General features: G+C 40.2%; 3 protein-coding genes across 3 annotated transcripts in view; 1 reads left to right on the top strand and 2 right to left on the bottom strand.

The window, feature by feature from the left end:
- cdkn1d (cyclin-dependent kinase inhibitor 1D) overlaps positions 1–12,575 on the bottom strand; it is a 297,559-nt gene that overhangs the window by 32,581 nt on the left and 252,403 nt on the right. The gene's annotated exons all lie outside the window — the stretch shown is intronic.
- LOC310941412 (aldo-keto reductase family 1 member D1-like) lies at positions 895–4,395 on the bottom strand (the record flags this gene model as incomplete). Its single annotated transcript, XM_083906583.1, has 9 exons — positions 895–1,204; positions 1,304–1,386; positions 1,915–2,080; positions 2,171–2,280; positions 2,409–2,531; positions 2,910–2,987; positions 3,070–3,186; positions 4,048–4,215; positions 4,303–4,395. The coding sequence occupies 9 exons, from the start codon at positions 4,393–4,395 to the stop codon at positions 1,162–1,164; spliced, it is 981 nt and encodes a 326-aa protein (XP_083762709.1). The 3' UTR covers positions 895–1,161.
- The window catches only part of trim24 (tripartite motif containing 24), a gene marked incomplete at its 5' end in the record, with an annotated part of 10,296 nt that continues 4,686 nt past the window's right edge, over positions 6,966–12,575 (top strand). Inside the window, 13 exons of the mRNA XM_083906830.1 lie at positions 6,966–7,239; positions 8,117–8,235; positions 8,527–8,674; positions 8,793–8,925; positions 9,063–9,179; positions 9,370–9,484; positions 9,576–9,722; positions 9,807–9,921; positions 10,515–10,657; positions 10,831–11,085; positions 11,897–12,019; positions 12,107–12,270; positions 12,366–12,413. Of these exons, the coding sequence (XP_083762956.1) occupies positions 6,966–7,239; positions 8,117–8,235; positions 8,527–8,674; positions 8,793–8,925; positions 9,063–9,179; positions 9,370–9,484; positions 9,576–9,722; positions 9,807–9,921; positions 10,515–10,657; positions 10,831–11,085; positions 11,897–12,019; positions 12,107–12,270; positions 12,366–12,413 (1,901 nt within the window). The remainder of the gene's footprint in view (positions 7,240–8,116; positions 8,236–8,526; positions 8,675–8,792; positions 8,926–9,062; positions 9,180–9,369; positions 9,485–9,575; positions 9,723–9,806; positions 9,922–10,514; positions 10,658–10,830; positions 11,086–11,896; positions 12,020–12,106; positions 12,271–12,365; positions 12,414–12,575) is intronic.

Raw genomic sequence — 12,575 nt, forward strand, 5'->3', positions numbered from 1 at the left:
TGTTGCGAACTGCTACGTTATAATATGTGGCTGAAATGCCAGGTTGTATGTTTATACAACAGGGTTCCCAGACTTATCGATGTATAAATGTGACCCGTTTTTGAATTTCGAAACTTGTAATGTGGCAAATATTTGTCAGTTTTCTGCTTTTAACATAATAGAGATACCGTGCCACTTTGTTGGACGTAATAAACAAGTTTAACTTACTAAAACATTTAATATTACACTAGTCTATCTATCCATCTCTTCATATCTGTAATTTCCAACAGCACGGTAATGCATCATTGTTTCTATTTAAAAAAAGATGTCCTTTGCAACGACAAGGTCGGTGATAATCCTTTATTTAATATGTTTTACAGTTTAAGATTATCTGATAAAAAATGTGTGTATGTACAAATGACAATGGTATAGTTTATTCTCATCAAAAGGCAACTTTATAACCATGAAAATCGTGCATGAAATAGGTACCCATCCTCCATTTCCGGCTCAAGTAAATCCTGCGCAGGCGCAGTGTTAATCTGGTTTTGTTATTTCCGGATTTCCTTTGTTTTTGTTCGACTATCTAGAATTCTAATTTCATAACTCCAATTTCATTTTTGACTGCTATGAGTTGTAGTTGTAGGTATCGTGACGAGTCAAGTCTGCTATTTTTTTGTACTTGTCACTTGCTTAACTCTGGGCCTTTTTTCTGCTGTAACAAATGAATTTCCCCAGAGTGGCATTAAAAAAAGTCTTATCTAAACTACTCGAACCTGAATATTTCAAACTGGAATTGTGGAATGTCTCCATTTAGTATATACATCAAGTATATCTGTAATCAGGCACCCCAAACGCACAAATGGGATTTCTAAAATATAATCGTAATAATCATAATTATGGTTTGCCATATGTACAGTATACATGCAATTTAAAACAAGGGAAAAGAGTCCAACTCCATCCCCTTCTGTATCACAATTGTATGATTTCCAGATTAATGGAAATGTAGAACAGTGATGGATTCAACATTAATTTCAGCAGTTTCAAACAAGGTTTCATGTAGTATTAGCGACGGGAACAATCTCTGTAATCATTGAAGGAATTGCGATTAAAAACAAGAGTGAACAAAAGCAATGTGCTTATTTTTAACTTCAATTATGTGAGCAGAGGAAACATCTGCTATGTCTAGTATTCATCATGAAATGGATACTCTGGATGATCAGCCCACCTGTTGAATAAACAGAGAGGGAAGCGGGGGAAGAAAAAAAATCAACTTTTGCTCTTTCGAAAAGTAGGCCTTCACTCACACAGCGTGCATTCAACTCACATGAGAAGCTCCACAAAACGAATATCCTTGTTCAGTCCTTCAATTGCCTTCATTTCATCCTCGGAAAGGGAGAAGTCAAATATCTGCAGTGTTCAAAACACAACATCAATCACAAAGGATTGTATATTTTACTTCCCGTTTTCTTTTATGGTGTACAGTATCCAATCGGGAGCCACTTGGGGTCTTGTCCAAGGACACATCAAATCGCTCTTCCACCATCACCACCATGTGAATGACCCTCTCAAAATAAATAGTGTACAAAAGTCTCAGTGCACCATCAGCTTCCTCGTTTATATCAAATTCTGTGATCACTGGTGTTTGGATTGTATATTATATATATTAGCAAATGGTCAATGAGTTAAACTCATACAACATATGTGTGTGTTCAAGCACGTCTTGAATAAACCTGGCGTAATAGATCTTTTTCACACCAGATATTTCTCCACAGGAAATGTATATATTTTTTTCTCCTTGCCTCATATGTTGCACCAAAGCTATTGAGAAATAATCATACTGCATAGGCATCATAGTACTGCAAAAACAAAAACACTGAATTATGGGCAAGACCTTTACACAGTACTGTAAATTTTTATTGTGGGGGGAAAACAAACCTCAAAGTTCTCCCTGATGCGATTGGGGTTGAAGCTCTTTGGGATGACCACCACTCCTCGCTGCACATTGAACCTCAGCACCACCTGGGCCGTCGTCTTCTTATACTTTTTAGCTACTGATACCAGTAGCTCATCCTCCAACAGCGGTGGGCATTTTAGATTTACCCTGTTTGAAAGATTGGTGTTTTACTACGACACAGCAAAGTTACTTGTCTGGTCTTTTAAGTAGTTACACATAAACAGAGTTTATGCATACCAAGAGGCGTCTCTACTTGTACCCAATGGGCTGTATCCTACAATCACAATGCCATTTTGCCGGCAATATTCCATCAATTTTGGCTGAGTGAAATAGGGATGGCATTCAACCTAAGTATAAAAATAAGCACACATTTTATTAGTTAGTACCTGCAGATAACTCACATGGGTTGTCAGCCCCTTCGCCTTTTCACTCATTCATTGTCAGAATACATGTGCGTCGTAAATTGCATCTTAACCTGGTTTGAGACAGGCCTGTGTTTGAGACCAGGTTTGTTAAGAATCATTTCCAGTTGCCTCTTGTTGAAGTTGGATACTCCAAGAGATTTCACAAGGCCGGCATCTTTGCAAGCCTCCAATGCCTGAAAATAGCAAATCCAAAACGCAACTCTCTGAACACATTGTTAATGTTTTACTGGCACGCAACACAGAGATTTTGACCTTGAGCACGTTTTCTTGATAAAATGCCTCTCTTGTTTCTGTGTGACACTGCTCGTAAAGTTGTAATGAAAGGTTGTTTACTTTTCTGTGGAAACCCATGAATACCATATTCATTCTGACACTGACCATTGTCTCAATGTTGATGTTTTTTGGACTTTTCTTTTAAATGCATTTTTGTTTAAACGCCTAAAAATAAGCCTGTGAACAACAAAAGGTCAATGTATTCTTATCCTTCTACAACACAGTGTTATGTAAGAGTTAGTATAAAGGTTAATATGGTGCAGATCAATGATTCTCACCTCCCATGTAGCGCAGAGGTCCGTCTCATGATAAAGCCACTTTCCATTTTCATCAGTGGGGTAGAAATTATCCCCTGGCTTCAGAAACAATAGTATTTTAGGCATATTAAGTGATATGAACTAACTTATTAGCATATTGCGATATTAAATACATGTATACCTTGAAGGCTGTTGGCATTTCGACTATATAGAGGTCAACATATTCCAGCTGCAATGCCTTTAAAGTTTTCTCCAAAGCAGGCCGTACCAGTGCCGGGGGATGGTAAGTGTTCCACAACTGCATGACAGGTGCAGATGAAACACATAAGTACTAAGCATTCCCTGTGTAGCCATTTAGCAGAGGGGGAAAGTAATGAATTACATTTATGCGCATTAATGTGACTTGTACCTTTGTTTTACTGAAGTATGTTTTTATGTAAGTACTGTACTTCACTACATTTTAAATCCGTTACTAAGTAAAGAAAATTCGGCCTGAATTTAAAGGTGCCATATGTGAGAATGTGGCCAAAAACAGTTACTACATTCAAATTCAAAATACCAAGGTCTTTTAGGTTTCGTTTTTTGACGCAACTGGCAACCTGTGGTTGCTCGGCAGCTGAGACTCTACTGACTGCAATGATTGGTAGACGGCAGTAGGTGGTGCCAAAACATGGTTTCAAAACAAAAACATGATTTGCAGTCTGCAAAATATTTTTTTTAATGCAAATATTTTGGCTTTACTGTTGTTGTTGGCGAGTTCAGTTTGTTATTATTCCTGAGTCTCTGTGACATATTAGGAGGATTTTATGGCCAGCGGTTTTAGATTACATTACATTTGTATTACATAATGCACCATTACAGCTAAAAAATGCACGCACTGGCACTAATTTTGTGACCTTTGATCCATTTTGACTGATAAATGATATGTCATATTTTGTTTTGTCAGCACTTGAATCTGAAATCAAAAGCAGTTCATGTGACAAGAAAGAACTCCAAACTTGTTTTGTTTTTTTTATATAATTTAAGTAAAGTTTTATCAAAATAATGATACTTTTACTTGAGTATAACATTTCAGTACTCTTTCCACCTCTGCCATTTAGTTGGTTGACTCCATCAACTTGACCTTTAGAGACACTGATAAGCAAATAGTGTACAGTACCTTCCCACAATAGAAGATGTCCTCTCTCTTCACGGATCCATCAGCAATCTTTTCTCGTATTGCTTGCCCCACCTCATGTTCATTGTAATAGACCAGAGCCCCATCAATGTGTCTGTATCCTACTTCAATGGCCACTTTAACGGCTTCATATCCACTTCCTTTAGGGGTCTACCAAAAGAAGACATACACAGGAAACGTGGCCGCTCTGAACAGGAGAACTAAGAGTTCACGAAGAAACGCAGCGTGTCTTCTTACCGTTCGGGGATCTCCGTAAGTGCCGAGTCCCACCAGAGGAATGCTGTTTCCATCACTCAGAGGAATAGAGTGCTTCTCAACCGTTAGCTCCATTCTTGTTCAGTACAAGTTGGTGAAATTAACGAGACTTCAATACAGCTGTTAATCCAGAGGCGGGCTCAAAAACGGGACTTCGACTCCTCCCAGGTCATTGTATTGACATTGCTGGCAGTGGCGGTGTTTCTATGGAACTGCGAGTTTCAATGTCTGATTCCCAGAAGAGTTATCTGTGCAAACTGGCACTGCAACTACCTTCTAATTTTCCCCTTGCTTCTGGACGCTTCTTCTTGCTTCTTGCTCAATGATGTTCTTGGCGTGGCGCGTGCACGGGGGAGTGTGTAGGTTTGAGGGGAGGGGGGGGGGGCGTCCAAAGCAAAACTATTTGTATTCGTGGAAAAATGCGGATCTAGTGGAGAAAAGCGGTGCAGCGCCCTATAATGCCGTATTCTTTTTTATCTTCGGCATGATCACATGCACTCAAATTGATGGGTAATGAACTTTGAACCCACACTTTCGAGTTGCAAGGTTTTCAAATCATGTTTATGTTTTGAAATCATGTTTTGGCATGTGGCGCCACCTACCGCCGTCTACCAATCATTGCAGTCAGTAGAGTCTCAGCTGCCGAGCAACCACGGGTTGCCAGTTACGTCAGAAAATGAAACCTACAAGTCCTTGGTATTTTGAATTTGAATGTATTTAATAAATTTTTTTTTTACAGCAGCAGTGCGGGGGTGTAAACTATTCTACAGTGTACTACTTCATTTTAGGCTCAAAAATATGGCTGTTATGTCCATTATTGACCATCAGAACAGCGATAATAAAAATGAGGGGCGAAAAAAAGCGGACTCTCCGCTGGAACGCATTTGTCGCCACTCGCCAGACCGCTCAGGTTTTTGAACCTGCGCTTGTTAGGTGTCCACCAGAGTGAAGTACAGTGATCCTGACTGGATGAGATGCCGTCTTCATTTGTGTAGCGCTTGTGTTATGTCCCTCACCCCCCTCCTAAACTTAAGCGCAACCTCGTTCGCACTGCACGCACACACACGCGCTTGGGCGCGCACATCCACTCGAGAGAACGAGTCGGTGACGCGCACATCATGAGAGCGCAGGGAGCCTGGACAGCAGGATCATCTTCTCATGCACAGCTTCCTCAACCTCCGTGGTCGTGAACTTTACTTGTTTGTGACACTTCGACTTTTTTTACTCTTAATTTTTTTGTCAAGGTGCGCACGTGTCGATTGTTGATTGATTTGTCGACAAAAAAGTCCCATCCCTAGTAGTAAACGTTTTTGGCCACATTCTTACATATGGCACCTTTAATGAAAACAAAATAAAGATCAACTTACAACAAAGAATAACTTTATTAACATTGTTTTTTTAGTCTGTAACAGAAAAGATATGTAAGAATGTGGCCAAAAACGGTTACTACATTCTAATTCAAAATACAGAGGTGTTTTAGGTTTCGTTATCTGATGTAACTGGCAACCCGTGGTTGCTCGGCAGCTGAGAGTCTACTGACTGCAATGATTGGTAGACGGCGGTAGGTGGCGCCACATGCCAAAACATAACATGATTTGCGGCCCACAAAATATTTTTTTAAATGCAAATATTTTGGCTCTACTGTTGTTGTTCGTGAGTTCAGTGTGTTATATGAATATTATTCCTGAGTCTCTGTGACATATTAGGAAGATTTTATGGCCAGTTGCTTTAGATTTATTACATAATGCACCTTCAAAGTGCATCAATTTGTGGATGTGCAATTACACTTTATTCTAGTACGGCAAAAATGGCATGTTCCCTGGGGTCACACATCGCGGTATATGAGGCAGTCCTCATATACATGCTATTTTCTAGTAGATAACATTATTGTTATTTTCTAGCAAGTAGATAAAGTCAGTGTTGAGTAAGTTGTTGTCTTTGTGGACAAATTTCATGTCCACAAAGGGCACTCCGTAGGGTGAAGTAATAATAATAATAATTTCTGACAATTCATACAGAAAAATAAAAACAACTTAATTTGTTAGTATTGGCTCTTTTTTGTCAGTATTAACTAATTTTTATTTTTATTTAATTCTGAAGTAAGTAATAATCGGTTGAACTAAGGGGGGAAACATTTCGATGCAACACCACCACCAAGCAGCGCGAGAAGCGCTGTCGCTTTAAAATACCGCAATGCATTGTTGGTAATATGTGGTCTGTGTTTTGGGCAGCCGAGGCACAGATGGTCGCCTTTTCCATGGACATATCAGCTTCAAAACACGTTATATGTTACACAATTTCAACTCATACGCGACCGTGTAGTGTTGTTTTTTGACTGTGTTGATAAGGACCGCAAAGAAAACGGACATTCGTTAATTACGGACCATAGCATGCGTACAATTAAAACAAGCTAAGTTGCTAATTTTAGCTTCCACAACGGAAAGAGTTAGTCTTTAACCTACGCATCGGACGTACGGTTTAACCTTACTTGATATAATTAACTGCTTATATCTTATACGTATTGTTTATATTCTCAATGTGCTTCGTTAAGTTAAAACTATAGGCTGCCTTTTGTTTCCAATCGCATCGCTCTATTGATTGGTTGGCTCCAGAAATCGGGAAGTAGCTGTCTCGAGGTAAAAAAAATGGACGAAAAAGCCAAAGATCTGGAAAACGACGACATTGTCATCATCGTGGAAAATGAAGCTGAAAGTTTGCCGGCCGAGGAGGAGCGGCTGAAACAGCAAGGCACAATCGGGCTCATGGACACTTGTCCCGTCTGCAAGCTGAGCTTCCACAATAGGGAAGCCAAACTACTGCCATGTCTCCACTCCTTCTGCAGGAGATGTCTACCTGCCCCGTTCAGGAGCGCTGACCCGAGGCGTGAAATGCAAGCACACGTCGACAACAGCAAACCACGTGAGTAAAGTGGTCATATATGAATTGATGTCAGACTCTCAATCGATCGCGGTTATAATCGATGAGTGAAGCTGGGATGAGCATGATGAAGACAAAAGTCATTCGTGACTGTGGTAAAAATTAATGTAACATCCAGTGTAACAGTGAGTTTGGTGGTAGAAATTTAATATACTACCCCTAATAGATTTACAGTATGTGAATTTTTCATGGCTTTATAATGAATTGAATAACTTGTTTCAAATTCAAAGATCTTTATTTGTCCCAGAACGCAAGGTGCTTTTTTGGTAAGAATAAAAACATAATTACAACAAGGGTCAAGGACCTTGCTTTTTGCAGGCTTCCATCCTGCGTTGCCATGTTTCTACAGCAGCCCAAACTGACAAACTAGCAAGATATATAGTGAACCATACAGTCGATACCCATTGCAGAAATCACTGATTGCAATGCATACAATCCTAAGGAAGTAGAACCTTTTAAGTGTCATAATTAAAATAAAAGACAAAGATTCCTATGTTCACACAGTTATGTTTAGGAATTTGCTCTCGAAATAAAAGTTCAATATCACTCCAGAGGAGCACAGACTGTGTTCGATGTGTGAGAATGAGATTCATTTTGCATCGTTTGCCCCCCACATGATGTGGTAAAGGATGTCATCTTTTAGTAAAATGGTCTTTGTGTGTGATCATTTCTTTTTGTTAGGATGATTATTAAAACGTAATATGTTATTTACCTAGCTGGGAAAGAAGGTAGAATATTTAGTCACAGACCATGCTCTAAAATAAGCCGTAAAATATGTAATAACATATTGAATGAACTGCTGCAATTGTACTTGTTTGGGCGTCTTACATGACAGAATATCCGTGTCTTGCTCTATTAGTGGGTGCCATTCGCTGTCCAGTATGCAGACAGGAATGCTGGGAGATGGACGTGCTGGATAATTTCTTTGTCAAGGACTCTGCTGAAGTGCCTAGCAGCACAGTGGAAAAAACCAGCCAGGTGAGTCGACTCGTCACCTAGGTGTTCTGTAGCGTTTCCTCTCAGTTTTCAACAGCTTGGTTTCAGCGTGGATTCAGACTTCACCTCATCCTCCCAACACTGCACATTTGGATGCACTTTAAAGATAGGGGCTCACACTTTATGAGCTTAACTTGTATTTACGATTTATTTTAAATAAGAATGCTATGGAGGTTAATTTTGATTTGCTGTCTAATGCAGAAGGAATTTTGCTCTTGAGACTACAGTGTCAAATTTTCTCCATTTAATTGTTTTTTTCTCCTTTATAATTAGCTGTGTATGAGCTGTGAAGACAACACGGAAGCTACAGGTTACTGTGTGGAGTGTGTGGAGTTCCTGTGCTTGACGTGCATTGAGGCGCATCAAAGGGTTAAATTTACCAGGGATCACACAATACGGCAGAAAGAGGAGATGTCTCCAGGTACGTTGTGTGTGTGTGTATTTGCTCAATTTAAAATATTGAAATTTAGCGACGTGTTTACTCAGCAAATATATTAAGTTCATTTTGTATCATGCATATTTCCATTTATTCATCCCAGACGCCGTAGGGCTTTCCACACAGAAGCCAGTGTTTTGTGACATCCACAAGCAGGAGCCGCTGAAGCTGTTTTGCGAAACGTGCGACCGACTCACCTGTCGAGACTGTCAGCTGCTGAAGCACAAGGATCACAAGTATGTGCATATTTTTTACCCACCGCCCTAACATAGTGACTCTTTATTTGTATCTATACAGCGCACGTTGGTGTCAGATCATTACAGTTGTGTAGATAATTAATTAATACCATTGCTTTGATATTCTTTCTTTTCAGCTACCAGTTTTTGGAGGATGCATACAGAAACCACAGGCGGTATCTAGAGAACATGACACAGCAGTTACAAGAGAAAAGAAAGGCCGTTGAGGATGTTTCCAGCTGTATCAGCTCTGGGTAAAGTTATCCTCTACTCCACTGCTGGATCCTAATCGTATCCATTTTATATCCCATTTTAAGTATCGTGGTAGTATGTGTTTTAGCTAATTGCTTCCTCCAGAACACAGAAATACTGCATGCATTTTTTTTAAATTAACATGGCATTGCAACTGATTTTCATGTCATGCCTTCCATTTCCCACCCCCAGACTTCAACAGGTTGAAGAAAATCGCAAGGCAGTTACAAATGAAATAAAGAAGTCCATTTGTAATTTGATAATGGAGATCAACAGGAAGGGCAAGATTCTGGTTAATCAGCTCGAGGTATAGTCTTCATTGTGTATATGCGCAATGATTTTCTCAAATCTCAGTGTGGAGTCGTTTTCTGACGTTTCACGGACACGTTCACTCTCAGGGTCTCACGAAGGAACACGAGTCGGGTCTGAAGAAACAGCAAGAGGACGTCAACTCTCTTAGTCGGCACCTCGACCACGTGATTAGCTTCACAAAGTGGGCTACAGCCAGCCATAGTGGAACCGCCCTCCTGTACTGCAAGAGACTGGTGAATTTTTATAACAATTATTTTACAATCTCCAGAAAATTTGTGGCACCTTTTTCAAAATCGAACCTCTTTTTTGTCTCATAGATCCTTTACCAGATCAATTACCTGATGAGAGCAAGCTGTAATCCCTCCATCATTCCCCAGAGTTCTGTTCGCTTCCAGTGTCGCTCTGGTTTTTGGGCCACTAATGTCGACCTTGGTAAGAGTTGCATTAATCTGATATGATGTAGTTGCAATTAGCTATGAATACTGACCTTTGACTGTAAAATGACTGGTATTTCCATTCCATATCAAAAATGTGTGAAATTCCCATCCCTAGTATTAATGTTAGTTAATGTTGAATTAAAACCAAATTACTTCAGTTTAAAAGAGGATTCAATTGTCTTTATTTATTATTTGTGCTATTGGATTAACTTGAATTTAATTTAGCCTGAATTCTACCCCTCCATGCCTTTGTCCTGTGTGTGGAGACATTTCTTTTTTAATTAATAGAGCAATGTTATTGTGAGTAATATACAGCATACAAATGAAATGAGATACAACATGAATTAGTTGTAAAAGTTGGGTCTTATTTTGGAATATTTTGGTAAATTTTACATTATTTCATTTTATTATAAACACTCTTTCTGCTACATATGTGGGGGCAAAAGAGTGTGTGTCTTATTTTTTTATTTTTATAGCCATAGTTGGAAATATATGAGATCATCAGACCTCTGTAGGCCCATCATCGTCAGTTTAATCAGGTAGAATTTATAGTTATATAGTCACTGTTTTATTGTTTGTTTTACACAGGTTCTTTGGTGGTAGAACGAGACACAGGACGGCAGGCCGTCCTCAACCACCAAGCACCTCCCAGAGCAGAGGCCCCTGCTGGAGGACTGCCAGTCTCAGCCCAGCAGCGACAGAGCACGCTCGCTCAGCTCCAGATGCAGGTAGTGCTTTTCATTCTCCGACCACCGATATTAATCTCGTGTTGTTAAATTATCCAATCTACTCTTTGCGTTCTACTCTTGGAGTTCACTATGTAAAAAAAAATAATGACAAAGTAATCTACAACCTCCTTCCAGCGCTGATGAACATTGTTTGTCCAAATACCCCTTTGTCCAAGGTTGACAAGCTTTCCCAACAGTCCCACAGACAGCCAACTACTGCTCCCAACTACTGGTCCTGGTACCAGAACATCAGGCCCCCTGCACCTCCTGGACCTCCTGGCCCCCCACCACTGACCAGGCCCGTCCATGGAGGGTCCTCACCATCCCAGGGACCGCCCAACTTGGCACAAACGGGACGCAGGTATGGGAGCTCCAACCCCAGAAGTCCCACGTCCTCCATGCTTCACAACACGGGGTTCCCCCCTGCTCAGGTAAGATAAGAAAAATAATCCCATGAGCCTGTGGGAAGTTTATTTTAGGTTATGCTGAACAAAGATGATACATTTCAAATAAAGGTCCAGGTTGTGAGAATAGATGTTCTTTTTCCATTAGCTTCAAAATGTGAATTGCACTCTGTTTGGCTTGTCTGTTCAGTCTACTCTAAAAACATGGCAGGGCCCTTGTCTCAAATGCGTATGAAATCAAATTTGAAGGCTACAGAAAGCAAATAGATTTCATTTTGGAGCAATCGTACACTTATACAAACATGCTCATTGTTTCTTAATTAACTATGACGTGCTGCTGTCTGTCTTGGCCAGGTCACCCTTGTGAAAGAGATCTTGATCTCAATGGGTCTTTTGTCTGGTTAAATAAAATAAAATAAAATGAGTCATGACAAAGAAACGGGAGTCAAACCGTTTTAACAGAAGATTTTGAGTTTGACCACAAAATGAAAACTGAACATAACTAACAAAAAGGGCAGAGCCAACAAAGGAATTAATGTGGTGCTGGAGGGCTGATGATTAAAGAGTAAGTGAGGCGTGCTTCTGCCAGGTTTTAAGTACAACAGGCAGACTGGCCTGGTGCTCCCAGTTGTGTTAATTATTCAATCCACATATCTGTAAAGACTAGACAGACAAGACGAGTGCCAGAGGAAACTCAAAAACTCACTTGATCTTTTAATGAAGAGCATAGAAAAAGCAATTGAAATATTGCATTTAAAGAATTTTCATATTTGGACCAACTGATATAAAGTTGATATGAAACAGACTATTCATTTACTTCATGTTTTCCTACATCTAGTCTCTGAGAGATCTCATCAATAGCTCCAGTTTTGCTCCGAAACCAATGGATGTGTCTCAGGGCACTTCTCGCTTCCCGCCGCCTATGTCTGCCGGAGCAGCCGCACATTCGTCACTACACCAGGTTGGCAGGAGACCGGCTCAAGAGTCTGTTTTGGGTAACTGCGATGAGGCGTTAATATAACTGTATTTTTGCTACGTTTTCCTCCAGAGGGGTGTGTCCGAGTCGTCCTCCTCCTTCCTTAAGAGGAGTGAAACGAGTGCATCCGTCCCCTCCATCACCATCTCTGTTCCCAAACCCAGCTATGCTTCGAGTCTAACCTCGGCGACCACAGACAGAACGAGCACGTTTAACCACATAACAGGTCAGTATGTGTGCTGCAGTAGAGCCGCATCCCTCTCACACGATTGTAGTCATTTTGTAAAGTCTTTTCTTTTTTTCTTGTCATCTTTCCCCAAGTTCAAAATAGGCAGAACTCCCCGATGTCCAAGCCATCATCTACAGACAGAGGCACGGGGTAAGAGATTTACCTGGCTATTAATTTACTTTGAAGACTACTTAACTTTACAGCACCATTTCACCCTCAGATATCATCTTGAATCTGTGCATTTTAGTTGTATAGACGCATGGAAAATGCTACCTGCCTCTTTTGATATGTAATGACTACGTTTATTTTCAT

Source organism: Microchirus variegatus (assembly GCF_963457635.1).
Source record: "Microchirus variegatus genome assembly, chromosome: 20".
In the NCBI taxonomy this organism is placed as follows: Eukaryota; Metazoa; Chordata; class Actinopteri; order Pleuronectiformes; family Soleidae; genus Microchirus; species Microchirus variegatus.